General features: G+C 38.6%; 1 protein-coding gene across 1 annotated transcript; it reads left to right on the forward strand.

The window, feature by feature from the left end:
* Nucleotides 1–51: 51 nt before the first annotated feature.
* On the forward strand, nt 52–16,839 carry LOC123667546 (leucine-rich repeat protein soc-2-like). Its single transcript, XM_045601428.1, has 6 exons — nt 52–622; nt 12,198–12,360; nt 13,067–13,162; nt 14,490–14,643; nt 15,173–15,288; nt 16,384–16,839. Exons 1-6 carry the CDS (start codon nt 132–134, stop codon nt 16,435–16,437), a joined length of 1,074 nt encoding a protein of 357 aa, XP_045457384.1. The 5' UTR covers nt 52–131; the 3' UTR covers nt 16,438–16,839.
* The last annotated feature ends 215 nt before the right edge of the window (nt 16,840–17,054 follow it).

Raw genomic sequence — 17,054 nt, forward strand, 5'->3', positions numbered from 1 at the left:
ATAGCAACAATATAACTATAAGTGTACTTACCTATATCAATTATCAGTCCTCAGATGATTGTCAATGTCATTAATATTTTTGAACGCAGTATTCAACATTCCCTTGCAATGTAACCAAAAATAGACACAAAATGAGTGCAATATTAAAATTCATCCGTGAAAATCACATCTTAGCAGTGATAGAACAGGCTATAGCCGAAAAAAAATCTCGCGTTATCTTGAACTCCTTCGAAATAACTGATATTCCTCCTCTTCTATTTACCTGCACTCATATCGAATACCTTTATTTACATAGTAATGAATTAACAGAGGTACCTGTACAAATAACACAGCTATCAAACTTGACTACTTTAACTCTTGATTATAACAATATAAGTGAATTGCCGCCCGAAATCGGTAATTTAAAAAATCTGATCAATTTGAATGTCAGCTACAATCCCTTGAAAGTGTTGGCACCGGAAATCGGTGAATTGGAAAGTCTAGAGGCTTTCTGGTGCAACAGGACGGGGTTGGTAGAAATTCCGAAAGAGATCGGTAAATTAACCAAATTAGATACATTTGGTGCCCGCGGCAATGTGATCAAAAGTGTTCCAGAAGAGATGACCAGCCTGAACCAGTTGAGGTAGGATATAAATAAACATTAGTTAAAATCAAAATATCTCTTTATTTTCAAAAATTTGCACATTAACACTCACAGTATGAAGACGCCGTGTTGGCCTTACAGGTGTTTGCCGTGGTCTGGGTGTTTGTGCAGTCCTTGTGGGTCTCCCCACCGTGCCTCGGAGAGCACGTTAAGCCGTTGGTCCGGGTTGCTATCATGTACACCTGATAGCGATTGTTACCTATAGTAACGGAATATATCCACCAACCCGCATTGGAGCGGCGTGGTGGATTAAGCTCTGACCTTCTCCTACATGGGGAAAGAGGCCTATGCCCAGTAGTGGGATATTACAGGCTGAAGCGTAGCATTCACAGTAAACTGTTGTAGGTTTAATTTCTGCTTTGCATATATAATTGCATTTATACAATGTCCGTCTGGTCTGGAAGTCTATTCTAGTGGTGTCTCATCTTAAATAGCGTGTAAAATCAAGAATTGGCTTATTAGAATATATTCAGAGCTTTTTAGTAGGTGTAGGTCTAATTAATCTGAATTAGAAGGTTTTTTAATGTTGCTAGAATATATATGAACATATTTTTATTTTTTTAACTTGTAAAAATCATACTTTTAACATTTTATTTATTTATTTATTTATTTATTTATTTATTTATAGACACACCAACAGCATTACAAACATTACAATACAATAATCTATAATTCACAATATTGAGATAGTATGCATGCCAATTACAGGTATGTACATCACACTTAATTAATTAAATTTGATCTTTATATAATCACAGATGGGAAATTAATACAAAAAAAAAACAAAACTAATGTGAGTTCACGTTACATACTCTCGTACAGTAGGTAATATATGGAAAAATTCGGAAATATAATCTAAAACAGAGACTATAACAACAAACATAACAGGTATGCAGGTTATACAGAGGGTAACGAATAGAAATGTGCAGTAAGTTTTTTTCGAATGCTGGAGACTGAATCATTAAAAATATCTATATCTGGTAATGACGCGGTGAGTCGGTTGTACTCAGAACATAATCGCGGTATTGGAGCACCTTTGAGAACGTTAGTCCTACATGCAGGAACGTATAGTAACCTAGTAATGCGATGCCGTGGATATTTTCGGGGGACGCTCAGCTTTATGTGTCTAAGTAAGTCCGCACAATCTACATAACCTGACAAGATCTTTTTAAGGAAGATAATGTCGAGCAGAATTCGGCGGTTATAAAGCGATACCATGCCAAATTGTTTTAGCCGCAGATCATATGTGTCTTTATGGGATATACCTGAACTGTGGAATGCCAGGTGCCTCGTAAAAGATCTTTGAATGCTTTCAATACGCTGTGAGTGAGTTGTATATTGTGGGTTCCAGACCACTGATGCAAATTCAAGCCTGCTTCGCACCAGTGAGTTAAACAAAATTGTTTTTGTTTCTGGGTGTAGAAATCCTTTAGTATTCCTTTTAAGGAAGCCTAGCATTTTGGAAGCCTGGTTAACCACAGTATCAACGTGTTCCCTGAATGTTAGCTTACTGTCCATTATCACACCGAGATCTCGTATTTTATTAACTTCTTGCAACACTTCTGAACTTAATCTATACGTTGTTGCAAGAGTTTTCTTTTTCCTTGTGTATTTAATATGAAAGGATTTCTTTGCATTCACTATCATACCATTTACGCTGCACCATGCATTGATTCGATCAAGGTCACCCTGAATTAGCAAAGAATCAACAATCGAACCAACTGTTCTATATACTTTTAGGTCATCAGCAAAAATCGAATATCTACAGTTTTTAATCGAAGATGTTATATCGTTAATAAACACCGAAAAGAGAACAGGACCCAAGACGGACCCCTGAGGCACTCCTGATTTAGCAACGTAATCCCGTGATCTGTGGCCATTAAGGACCACAAACTGAGGTCTCTTTGCCAAATACGAGTTAAACCACTCCAGAAGGGACCCATCAATACCGTAACATCTCAATTTACGTACAAGACGTGAATGGCACACCTTGTCAAAAGCACTGGAAAAGTCCATATAAATACAGTCCACTTGTTGATTCCTATCAACTTCCTTACTTAAATATGACGTGAGTGACAGCAAATTTGTTTGGACAGAGCGTCCTTTTATAAACCCATGCTGCATATCTGAAATAGCTGTACCTATATGGCGAGTTATAATTGGGCAAACAAGAGTCTCGAAAAGTTTAGAGAAACACGATAATATGGAAATCGGTCGATAGTTTGCAACATCGTTACAGTCACCCTTTTTGTAGACTGGTACAATTTTAGCTTTCTTCCATTCATCGGGAAAAATTCCATCCCTGAGAGATACGTTAAAAATAAGCGATAAAGGTAGTGCCAGAGCAGGCGCACAACGTTTTACAAAGACAGGAGGGATTTCATCAGGACCAGCACCCTTGAAGATGTCAAGTTTTTTAATTGCGCGTATAACTTCTCTCTCGGAAAATTTCAATTTACTCAGATAATGCGATTCGTTCGCTTTAACAGATGTTTCTTCAGGTAGTATTAAGGAGCTGTATACTGACGCGAACCTATCCGCAAACAATTCTGCTATCTGGGACCCAGTCTTTGCGATTTGATTGCCATGTGTCATTTCAGCAGGTATAGTAGTTTCGCCACCACGTCTCTCCTTTATATATCGCCAGAATAGTTTTGGGTTTTTGTGAATGTTTTCCTCTGTTCGTTTTTTATACATTTGAAGACATATCTCAGTATATTTCTGACTACGCCTTCGCAGCAGCTCATATTCTAATCTGTCACGTGGATTTTTGTATTTCATGTACTTTTTTCTCTTATTTTCTTTTTCCGAGATTATTTTTATTAAGGACTTACTGAACCACGACGGGAATCTTTTGCCTTTGGGTTTAGTTTGTTGGACGTAGCTTTCTATGGTGTTTCTTAATAAGCTGTAAAAAACTGTAGTCATTTCATTTACATTATGACAGAAATTGAATTCTGCCAACCAATCGATACGCATCAGATTAGCAAGTATTTTTTCATAACACGCTTTGAAAAAGTTATATCGTGGATTAAGAGCAGGCTTAAGAAAGTGTGGCATTTGTCCATGTAAAGAAATTAGGAGAGGAGGATGTTTTGTGTCAATTTTACTTAAGGCATTGAGATCGTCAGTAACCTGAAGGGTGAAACAATTAGTGAGAACAAGGTCCAAAATCTTACCATCGATGTTATACGTACTGTTCATTTGTGTAAGATTGTTAAGTGACATAAAGTCGGTCAACGCTAAACCTAACGGAGAACCGCCGTTTACTGCACTACATGGTCCGCTAATTGAATTTCGAGTCCAACCAATAAAGCTCAAGTTGAAGTCACCTATCAATACAACTTGGTCAGTTTTATCTAATAAGTCATTAGTGTGTTCAAGGAAATGAGTAAGCCGTTCCAAGTTGATTGGTGGGGGTAGATAAACCGCACAAATTATTAATTTTGTTACTTTATTATTAATATTTACGTCAATAGAAACCCAAACATCCTCCGAGTCACTCTCCCAGCTAAAAAGTCTACATGAAGGTATGTTCCTAGACACCGCCACCAAAACTCCCCCACCATCCCTCTTGGAGCTTTCTGAGCAACATTTTAATCAACATTATTTAACAATATGTTGACCTTAACTGAAAATAGTTTCTATGCAAGTAGCAACTAAGTAGATCAAGTTTACTTTTTTTTTATTGAATCTGTTCAAATTATGAAATTATTTTAACAATAAATTTAATAAAAAATTTAGCCAAAAAAGTGGTTTAAAACTAATTAGTACGTAATGCTCTCAATATCCAAATAATCTTAATTAATTATAGTGTAATTGATGAAATCTACTCTCCGACCTACGCTGCCCTAAATACTATGTGGCTCCGAGCAGTTCCAATTAAGACTCTAAAACCGATTTGATTCACTGGAAGCTACTGGCGACGTGGACGAGATGACCGACAACGTGGTGAAAAGGTGTGTACTTACTTACTTTCCGCCAACGAAGTCAACGAGGCAGTCCAGTTCTCCCGAAGCCTTGGATCTGATGCGGTGGAGTCGCGACTTGTCCGCTGCTTCGCCAGAACAGAGGGTTCTTTCCAAGAGGATACGGAAACTTGTACGCCGAGACCTCCGCTGCTCAAATACGAGAGAGATTGCTACTCTTATTGAGCAGAATAGGGGGCCAAAGTTTTCCAAAGACCACTGAGGAGAAGCCTTCTTGCGAAGCTTAAAACAGCGGATGGCAGAACCGTTCGCTCTCGCCCTTAGATCCGAGAAGAGGTTGAAAATTTTTATGGGCAGCTGTACTCGTCGAGCGCACGCAAGCCTGCAACTTGGGACACCGAAGATCCACGGGCACCATTGTTGCGCTATTATTCGGAGTGTATCCCAGACTTCGAAGAAGATGAGGGATGACGGAGTTACCACTGAGCTCCTTAAGTCCGCAGGGCGACCTGCCCTAAAAGCCTTGGCAACTCTTTAACGCTGTCATCCACCGAGGTACCACGCCGGAGGGTCCAGGAGTGTGGTGGCGCTGTTTTTATGAGTGGCGATAAGTCTCTGTTAAAGAATTACAGACCGATCTCACTTCTGAGCCGAGTCTATAAGCTATTTTCGAGGGTTGTTACGAATCGTTTCGCCAGAAGACTCGACGAATTCCAACCACCAGAGCAGGCTGGATTTCGAAATGGCTACCGCGCCGTAGACCACATCCACACTGTTCAGCAGATTATTCAAAAGACAGAAGAATATAATCAGCCGCTGTGTATGGCATTTGTGAACTACGAGAAAGCCTTCGACTCTGTCGAGACCTGGGCTGTTCTGGACTCTCCGCAGAGATGTCATATCGACTGGCGATATATCGAGGTACTGAGGTGTACGTACGACACGGCGACGATAACCGTTCATGTTCAGGACCATAGAACAAGACCTATTTCCCTCCGGTGTGGGGTAAGACAGGGAAATGTAATATCACCGAAAATGTTTACCAGTGCATTGGAGGATGTCTTTAAGACCTTGCATTGGGGGGAACGAGGCATCAACGGCAAAGGTGAATACATCTCTCACCTTCGTTTCGCCGACGACATCGTCATCTTTTCGGAGACGTTGGATGAGTTAGGTCAAATGCTGGCCGGCCTAAACGAGTCTTTCCGACGTGTCGGTCTCTGTATGAACTTGGACAAAACGAAAGTTATGTTTAACAACCACGTCATACCGAGACCGGTATCAGTAGATGGTACCCTACTCGAAGTTGTTCAAGATTATATTTACCTAGGCCATACTATCCTACTAGGCCGCAACAACTTTGAGAAGGAGGCCGATAAGAGGATTTGGTTGGGCTGGGCGGAGTTTGGCAGGCTTCTTTGAGTCTTTACTTCGAAGATTCCAAGACAAAAGTCTTCGAGCAATGTGTCCTGCCTGTGTTAACATACGGAGCCGAGACGTGGACTGACGAAAGAATTGGTTCACAAGTTTAATGTCGCTCAACGTGCAATTGAATGAGCTATGCTTGGGGTTTCTTTCAAAGATAGGATAAGAAATGAGACTATCCGCGAGAGAACGAAAGTAACTGACATAACCCACAGAATTAGCAAGTTGAAGTGGCAGTGGGCTGATCATCTGTATCGCAGGACCGATGGCCGTTGGAGCAGACGGGTCCTGGAGTGGAGACCGCGTCTTGGCAAACGCAGTGTGGGACGTCCTCCGGCCCGTTGGACCGACGATCTACGTAAGATTGCTGGTGTAGGCTGGATGAGGATTGCGGAAAACCGGTATGTCTGGCGCGAACTTGGGGAGGCCTATGTTTAGCAGTGGACTGCAATAAGCTGAACTGAACTGAGATAATTAATGAAGATTTAATGGTATGGTGACTTTTTTTTAATAATTATATTGTTACGAACACACAAAGAAACTAGCGCCATCTAGCGGCATGACCACCATTGAAACCACACAAAGACAGAGACCACATGAAACTCTACTCAATACTAGATGGCGTTAGAGGAATTACTGTGGAACAATATAGAAGTATAGTCTAGAAAACCGGGTACATGCGCGAACTTTCCAGAATGGTCTGGGCCTCGTCTCGGCCGATATAAATAGCCGCAGGGAGGCGAGCGAGTGCAGTTCAGTTTGAGCGATCTTCGAGGCGACTTCAAAGTGAAAACTAGTGATCAAGAGTGGTACCAGCGAAAACTACGACATTGGCTACGACTTAGGACATTGTTAGTGCTTAGTGTTTGAACCTAGTGCTTTGTGTTGGACCTAGTGCTAGTGAATAAAGTCTCCAAAAGAGTCAGCAGGTCTTTCTCTTCAAATCCTATAAACCCTAACACGTAACAACTGGTGTCAGAAGTGAGGTTTGGAGATGCCATTGACTCCGAGAGAAGACTTCAAGGGCGTCAGGACAAGGGCACAACGAGCTGCGGAGGCCACACCTACTGGAGACCAAGCCCCGCCCACTGACCCCGCCTATCATGCCCCGCCTACTGACCACACCTACTCGAACAGGCCCCACCCACTCGTGCTCAAGCCCCGCCCACTGGATCCGCCCACCTTACCACGCCCACTAGCGACACCGTAGCTTCTACAGGCTCTCAAGTGACTCTTCAATTAGGAAGCGTAGGTTCTTAAATAGCGTTTAGCGGCAAGACAACGTTTGCCGAGTCAGCTAGTGTGCTTATAAAATAATTATAAGTAGTAAGCAATTTACTGTAACTAACCTTTTTTGAGATCCTTAAAATCCTGCAAACTCTAGACGTAAACAAGGCCAGCGGACCGGATGGTATACCAGCGATAGTCCTGCGTACCTGTGCCCCTGAGTTGTCTCCACCTCTTACACGCCTGTACCGCCTGTCACTTAAGACTGGCAAAGTGCCGAAGTCTTGGAAGCTTGCCAACGTGCAGCCTGTGCCCAAAAAAGGTAGTCGTGCAGACCCTGTCAATTACCGTCCCATCTCGGTCACATCCATACTCTGTAAGACTATGGAACGTGAACTAAACAACAAACTCTTGGCCCACTTGGAAGGTAACGATCTCCTCAGCGACCGGCAGTACGGTTTCCGCCAGCACCGTTCGACTGGGGACCTTCTAGTGTATGCCACACATATTTGGAGTGAGGCCATTGACAAACACGGCGAAGCACTTGCCGTGTCTCTCGATATCTCGAAGGCCTTTGACAGGGTTTGGCACGCGAGCCTTATAAGCAAGCTTCCTTCATATGGTATTCCACCTGGCCTTTGCACTTGGATTTCTGACTTCCTGAGCGAACGTTCAATACAAGTTGTCCTTGACGGGTACTCGTCGGACCAAAAGGCTATCGACGCTGGTGTTCCTCAGGGATCAGTCTTGTCCGCTACCCTCTTCCTGCTGCATATTAACGATCTGCTCGTCCCCGGTACCTTTGGGTACGCTGACGACTGCACAGTGACGGACAGATACTTTTCGGGTGCGAGGGCTAGTAAGGATGTTATCCAGTCTTGTCGAGAGGATATGGTCAGCCGCTTGAACGTCGCCCTCCAGGCAGTCTCCGAATGGGGCGATGCCAATCTGGTCACGTTCAACGCTACAAAAACTCAGGCGTGTGTGTTCTCCTCTAAACGGAGCCCTTTACACCTGGCTCCGACTTTCCGGGATGTTTCTGTGGAAATTACCGACTCCCTACAGCTCCTCGGTGTAGAGCTATCGTCCAATCTGAACTTTGGGCAACACATCGAGTCCAAAGCAAAAACTGCAGCAAAAAAACTAGGTATTCTCTCTAAGGTAAGGCGATACTTCACTCCAGAACAGCTGCTTCAACTATACCAAGCACAAGTTCGGTCTTGTATGGAGTATTGCTGCCATCTTTGGGATGGATCCGCCAAATACCAACTGGCAACTTTGGACTCGGTGGAAAAACGAGCTAAGAGACTCATAGGTGACCCTACTCTGACAGACACCAAGTTGCAGAGTCTCGATCATCGGCGTAGGGTAGCTCGTCTGTCGGTGTTCTACAAAATATATTTCGGTGAGTGTGCGAAGGAATTACACAATCTAATTCCCCCAACAACCTTCCGCCATCGGGACACTAGGCGCGGTCGATCGTTCCATCCTTATGTCGTCGATATGCCACCTACGCGCACAAAACGCTTTGGCTCTACTTTTCTGATGCGCACAGCTAAGGAATGGAACTCGTTGCCCGCGTCTGTGTTTCCCGAACGATACAATCTGGGTGCCTTCAAAGCCAGAGTGAATAGGCTGTTATTAGGCAGGCATGCTCCACCTTCGACCGCATCGTCACTTAACATCAGGTGAGATAGTGGTCAAATGCCTGCCTATTTGTCATAAAAAAAAAAAAAAAAAAAAAACCTTTTTAAACTGAGATACACAACACGGCACGGGTACAGCAGGAAACATCCTGCTCAAACTCTAGAGCAGCCCGATAGAAGATCACAGTTAAATAATATCACTTTCAAGCAGTATTTTGTCCCTACGGTAAGTAAGGTGACCAGAGCTCCTGGGGGGATTGGGGGTAGGGCCGGCAAAGCGCTTGATGCTTTCAGTGTTGCAGGCTGTTGTAATCGCTTACTATTAGGTGAGCCTTACAATTGTTTGTCGACCTAGTTGTATAAAAATAAAAGAAAAAATATATGTGATTTAATTTGTCCCCTGCTTGTATCGTAACACAGCGCGCAACGCGCTTGAAATGCTTCCTGTGTCGTAGATGATCTATAAACTACGGAAATCGCTTATCTTCAGGTGAGCCGTACGCTTGTTTGACGACCTAGTTCTATAAAATTATTCGGATATACATTTTATATTATGATTTTTTATTGATAAAAATCAAAAAAATTACAAAATTATCTTAACACCTTTTTTTTTATTTACAGTGATTTATAAAAATTTATATTAATTATTAAACCGCAATAATTATAACATCACTAAACTATACATTAGTCACTGTATAGCTGTCATACATGATTATACATAAGAATCTTACGTTACGTTATATTTAACGTTACGGGCTTTCTTGCCGGCTAGGGTACCCCTCCGCAATGCCTCATAAGGAACTTCGTTAAAAAAAAACTATTGAAAGTGGTCTTCTATTTTAAAAATACTTTTGATTTGTGAATAATACATAGGTATTACATTAAATATAATTCCTAACGTTCCTAACGAGTATATACAAAAAAAAAAAAACATTTAAAAAGAGGCTATAACTTACCCTGTAACTTCGTTCGCGTGAGAAATTCTGTCTGGATACATTTTTTTAACGTCGTGATCCTGATTCCGTAATAATTATGAGATAAAAAGTATGTGACCATGTGGTCTCCTTTATCTGACTATGGAAAAATGTTTGTTTATTTCATATCTATCTGGGCGGTAGGTACTCTCGCGCGGTCAACGCGCTTCACAACCACCAATATCTTCTAGTGCAAGTCCTATAAACATCGGTACTGCCGTTCTAGAGATTAACCCGGAGAGACAAGACAGAAAGACACAGACAAAAAAATTTAAATCGTATCTTTGTGTTTTAGTATTGTGTAAATATGTACTTGAAAAACAGTTTTTTTTTTAAATCATAGACGGACATTTTAATTTTATTTATATGTATAGATATGTAATTTTATTTAATGTCACTCTCTTACTGACTCTACTCTGTATAAATAATAAAGGAATAAAAGAAAACAATGTATGAAAGGCAGTCTTATTACTAAAGAGAAATCTCTTCTTGACAAGCCTTAGACAAACAAAATGTAGAGAATGTAGCGGAAAGGTGTACAATACCAGTAACATAAGATTTCTATCATTATTTTTATGTCCCTTAGACAAACTTTTGGCTGTATGCCACTACTTGACTTGGTGTCATTAGCAGGTGTCATTTGTCTTTTATTGAATAAGTAGATGATATGTCAAAATACAAATTAATGACTTGTATTGAACATAGATTTTACTTGCTCAACCTAAATATATAGAACTACCTTTTTTTTTAAAGTAAAACTTTTTTACGCACGCTTGACTTGGGGAATAAGCTGGTCTTAGCGTGACGAGAGCGTTGTTGAGTTGAAGTTGAGAGGGAGATATAATTTAGTGAAGATAGAAAGAGAAAGAGTTACGTCTCGTATATTACTGTAGGGGGTAACTAAAGGAGTTTACTTATTAAAGCACATTCGTTTTTTGTCACTATAGTTTGAAACGTCCAAAAATTGGCGCTAACTATTTATTTTATTTTATACTTTATTGTACACCACTAATATATTACAAACAAAGCATAAAGATAGTTACAGACAGTGAAGTACAATGGGCGGATTTATGGCTTTTTTTTTCATTTGTTCAAAAATACAAAAAAAAAACATACTTAACAGTTATACATAAGCCTGCCACGAAAACTCACAAGAGCTTATCCGGACAAGCCGCCGCGTCGCATATCATATTATCATATAATATCTATACCGTACCGTACCATGTTATAGCCATTAAATCTAAACTAAGGTAATTACCAAAATTTTGTAACTATTAAACGCTTAAAGATTTCAATAAATGTTCTTTTAGTGATCTTCTATATTTGCGTTTGTCCAGGTATAACTTTTGTAGGTCTTCGGGAAGCTCATTAACAAATGCAGGTATAATGGTGTTTAACATTCTAGCTCCGTAAAAATTTCTAGCATTCGGCATAACAATTTTTTTTTTAATGTTTCTTAGGGTATTGGGTCTACATTTTTTGATTAATAAAGAAGGGTCATTAACTTCATTTAGGATATTGAATTTCACCAAAGTAAATACATCCAAGACATTACAATATTTCAAAATATCACTTTCATTCAAGATACTTTTTTTTTTAAATTTTGGAATAATGGTTTTTAATAAACGTAACTGTAAAGCATAAATATTATTTAAATGTGTTTTATAGGTCCTACCGTAGCTACTTAGTCCATAACTGATAACAGATTGAGCCAGGGCTAGATACCAGTATTCAACAAATTTTATATGGGAGCTTATTTTTCAATATAAACAATCTACTAAGTAGAGATCTTAATTTAGAGCAGACGAGGTCTATGTGAGGCTTCCAGCTAAATCTGTTATCAATAACGATGCCGAGATAAGTATGTAGATTTACGTTTTCTAACAGTGGACATTGACAATTTAAACTAATACGACTACTATGGAAACATTCATGAGTGTGGGCCATGATAGCGGGGAGATGACAGGTACGTTATGGGAAGAATGTAAATGTATAAATTTAGTTTTTTGAGCGTTAATCACCAGCCCAACATCATGGGCCCATTTACAAATAAGATTATAGCTGTTTTTCATAATATTTTCAGCTTCAGATACTGATCTATGTGCCGCAATCAAACAAGTATCGTCGGCAAATTGATAAATGGAGCCTTGTTTTATCAAATTACACATTTCATTAACATAGAGGAGATATTCAATTGGCCCAATTACAGATCCATGTGCTATGCCTTTTGTGGTTTGATACATATTACTATAGCAAATTAGCCATTTCTTCCAGACAACCCATCTTTAAGCAGAGTCTAATTTTCGGTACTCTATAATTAAAGTGAAACCTTGATAATAAATCTTGTCCACAGATGGCTGACTCTAGAGTACAATCAGATAGAAAGTCTACCTCCAAACATGGACACTATGGAGAGTTTGGTCCACTGCAACTTCAAGCACAACAAAATAAAGGATTTTCCAACGTCCTTGTTGAAGTGCAGAAGTCTTATGTATCTTCAACTTAGTTATAACCAGGTATTTGTTCATTTATTAACATCAAATAGGTCTCGTTTTACCCGCGTAGTGTCCAATATTAATGGAATTATATGGTAAAAATTAGCCTATGTGTTATTCAAGATCTCAAGCTATCTGTCAAGTTTTATTACAATCAATTCAGTAGTTTATGCGTGAAAAAGTAAAAACATAAGTAGATAGATAAGTATCCGTCGCAAAATTTCGCATTTATACTATTACTAGCGACCCGCCCCAGCTTCGCACGGTTGCTAAAACTATCAGTGTTCATCTACTATATTATGCATGTATTATACATATTAACCTTCCTCTGGAATCACTTTATTTACTAAAGAAAACTGCATCGAAATCCGTTGCGCAGTTTTAAAGATAAGCATAACGCTAGCAAGCGCAAGCTAACCATACAGACAGTAGGAAGCAACTGTGCTTTATACTATTAATGATAAGGATAAATTTAAACTTATATTGATTTTATGTGGATGATAAATAGCTCCCTGTGGGTTTATAATAATATCTTGTTAAGACAGCACACTTTTTAGGGATGTGTCTGTAAATCTGTTGCACAACTAAATCTGCCTTGAAATTTAAGCTTACTAGTAACCTACCTACCCTACTCTCCCAATTCTATAATTTATGTCAGTTATCTGCGCTAAGACTACAATACTAATTTTTTTTTAATGTCACAGTCTAATCACATTTTATTGTTTAGATCAACGAACTACCTCCAGACTTAAACACAAGTATTCTGCCCGTCCTGGAGACGCTTGACCTCAGATACAATCCCATATCAAATGTTACCAATAATGTAAGTACCTACAATGAATCACATCTTATATTTCATATAAAAAAAAAATCGAAATATGTGTACGACTTCCGAACACCATATTGGATAATTCTTTTTGTGTTCTTTAATGATAGTACAAGATTTGTGTAAAGAAAATAAAAAAATCGAATATATATATATTTCATCATTACATCATTACAGCCTATACAGTCCACTGCTGGACATAGGCCTCCACAAGTTTACGCCAAAAATAACGTGAACTCGTGTGTTTTGCCCATAGTCACCACGCTGGGCAGGCGGGTTGGTGACCGCAGTACTGGCTTTGTCGCACCGAAGACGCTGCTGCCCGTCTTCGGCCTGTGTATTTCAAAGCCAGCAGTTGGATGGTTATTCCGCCATCGGTCAGTTTCAAGGTGGTAGTGGAACCGTGTTATCCCTTAGTCGCCTCTTACGACACCCACGGGAAGAGAGGGGGTGGCTAAATTCTTTAGTGCCGTAGCCACACAGCACTTACAACACATATATATTTACGAAAATTAAATATAACTTCACGAGGTTTGCTGGGTTAGCTTGTTTTCATTATTCGGTACTCATTGATTATAATTTTACTACGTAACGTATATATAAAACCCAACTGGATGAAACATTTTCTTATATATGATAAGCTGGATGTTAATTTGTACGAAATACGAGAGATTGTTAAATTTTTTCGAATATAACATATGGATTTTAAAATATTTCAAAATAACAATAAATCGGGTAGGTTATCCGTCCATTAAGACGTTAAGCTTAAGCCTTTTAGTACATTTGAAAAATGTAAATGTAAATTTCATATTTGGTATTTTTACCACATATTTAATACTTTAATAAAAATGTTGAAGATGAAGTAAAAAATAAAATACGTGACTAAATTATTTTTAAGTAGTCATATATGATAATCGACGCCGCGTTGGCGCAACGATTACAGCCATGGATTGTACCTGTTGCGCTGGCGGTTGCGGGTTCGATCCCCGCACATGACTAACATTTGTATTGGCCAAACAGGTGTTTGCCGTGGTCTGGGTGTTTGTGTAGTCCTTGTGGGTCTTCCCAACGTGCCTCGGAGAGCACGTTAAGCCGTCGGTCTCGGTCGTTATCATGTACACCTGATAGCGATCGTTACTCATAGTAGGGAATATATCCGCCAACCCGCATTGGAGCAGCGTGGTGGATTAAGCTCTGATCCTTCTCCTATATGGGGAAAGAGGCCTATGCCCAGTAGTGGGATATTACAGGCTGTAGCGTAGTGTAGCGTATATGATAAACAATAAGCCTATTTAACTAATGCTTCGTATGACTTCCATACCAGGATAATACCCAAGTACGATATTCCGAAGACCAACTCTCGACCAACAATGTAGACCTCAACTCACCCTCATCCAGTTCTAGACACGCGGCTCAAGCGGGCAACGCTACGGCACTCAGGTTGCCAGCTGTCGCGCCTAGACATCCCGATCCCATAGGTAAGGAATTTATAGTTAAGAAGATTCCGCCTATCCGCAGTAGAGTAGCGTGGATTAAGCGCCGATCCGTCTCCTACATGGAAAAAGAGGCTCATGTCCAGCTGTGGGATGTTACAGGCCGAATTAATCAATAAATATTGTTATCAATTTATTGAGGTGAGCACAGGAAATATACCTTGGTTAAAGTAAGGTTGTCAGATTTTTCTGGTGTTGTGGGCGTCCATAGATTGCGGTAACCACTTACCACCAGTGATAAAAAAGTAATAATTTTAGCCACACATTTTTTGAGATAACAAAAAAAAAATATTTGTATAAACTTTATTTCGGTAATATCAATACTGGGGGATGTCATCGCTTTATATTTAAAAGTCTCCAATAATTCTGTGTCGGGGCCCTTTAAAGACAGAAAAACACGAAACAAAAAATATCTACACGGTCCTTACAAGTTTTCGTCAAGAACGAAGATATGCTTCCCAAATTTTGATCTACTTTTTTATGTCTGTCACATTTTTTAATTGTTGTAATTCAGATGAAATGGATCTCGACGCTTCATCAATAGAGTCGTCTGAGGATTGGGAGAACAGCGTTGATAGCTCAGATCTGGACGTTCAATACCAGAATGACGATGATCGAGCTGTTAACGAGGTATTTATTATAATTAATATATTCTATATAAATAAAATTGAATCGCTAAATACGTTGCTAAGCGGAAAACCTGAGATTATATGGACCAAACGTTTAGGGTTTACTTTCTTATTTTTTCATACTTTTGTGTGCTTTTCTACACCACAAAAAAAACAGATTTACTACATATAAAGATATACGTAAAAGGGCTATCATATCGCTCGATGAGAGCAATATTTATCATACCATTTAAAAAAAAAAAACAATCTATTGACGATTTTTGAGTTTTTTTTTTGTACCCTATGGGTTAGTCGAAAAATAAGGACTAATTTCTATCTAATATTGCTTGATTGTGACAGTCAGTTAGAATTTATGCAATTACGACTAAAATGACTGTCCGAATATGACTGTCGTTAAGAAAATATTTATACGGTGCTGATTTTTTTATGTTTATATTATATACTTTATTGCACTAAAAAATAATGTACAGAAAACAACACATAAAATTGATGTTGTTGTCTATATAGGCTGTTTGACTCCTAAAAACGTTATTTTAACGTACTAATTGCCGTATATAACTAAAAACAGCACATGGAAATGAATTATTCTTCTCTTAGAATGTTTTTCATTGTAAATACCTTGTTACCTATTAATATGACCTTTGTTACCTATTAATATAACCTTGCTTACGCACGCTCACGAAAGGTATCATGCGAAACACTATTAAAGTAGTTCGTCTATTTAAAATATAACCTTGCTTACGCACGCTCACGAAAGGTATCATGCGGAACACTATTAAAGTAGTTCGTCTATTTAAACAAAGTCAAATTTAAGAATGAGCTAGAAATTTTTCACGCGGAACGTCATCTATTACACCTACAGAACCCACCACTTGAAGGAACGCAGTTAGGAGTCGAACAGCCTGTATATAATAAAGTAAAAAGATATTTTTTTTTTTTAAATTCTCCGAGAAGTATTAATGATCCTATTCTTATATACCAAATAGTATTTCTTTATTTTAATTTACGTTCCTATCTTCCCCCTTTTTGTCGTCCAAAACCTACCCTTCCACGAGCGGTGTTGTTAACACGCTGATAGTTTGCTCAATTTTTTCAGGCCATAGGCATGGTGTTACCAGAGTTGTCGCGGTACGCGTCAACTGCAAGCTAAATTATTGCGACTATCAACAATGTTTAAAAACCAGTAATATACTGCGAACAACAAAATATATCTCAAAATTAAAATTTAAATGTTATTTACTGTTTAATATAATGAAATAAAAATGACATCATTATTCTATAGATAAGTCTTCCAATTTTTTTTTGTATAAAAAAATATTAAAATTCGCCTAAAGCCAAAATCCTCGAATCAAGTTCATATTCATGAAAATATATTTAATTATATAAAAGAAATAATAATTTAGTTTATATTTTATTGTGATATATAATTTTTATCAAACCAAAGAAAGTATACGAAAATCGATGTTGTATTGTATTCCTTTCTTGTATTATTAAAATAGCTTTTGAGATCTTCGAAACATTTTGAATTAAATATTATAAGTATAAAAATAAAGACAATAATATTTTATTTTCTAAGTTTGTTGCACAATTAGTTTTAATTAAGGTTTTATTATTGTTATGTTTAAAAGGTATTAAATTGTAAAAGTATTTTTTCTTTATTCTTATTTAAAAAAAGAAAAATGGTTGTGAATGCCTGCATCTCAACAAAAAACCTAAAGTTATGGATGTGACTTACAAATTATACTTTTATAAAGATATATACATCTG

The sequence above is a fragment of the Melitaea cinxia genome, chromosome 28 (genome assembly GCF_905220565.1).
Source record: "Melitaea cinxia chromosome 28, ilMelCinx1.1, whole genome shotgun sequence".
Taxonomy (NCBI): domain Eukaryota; kingdom Metazoa; phylum Arthropoda; class Insecta; order Lepidoptera; family Nymphalidae; genus Melitaea; species Melitaea cinxia.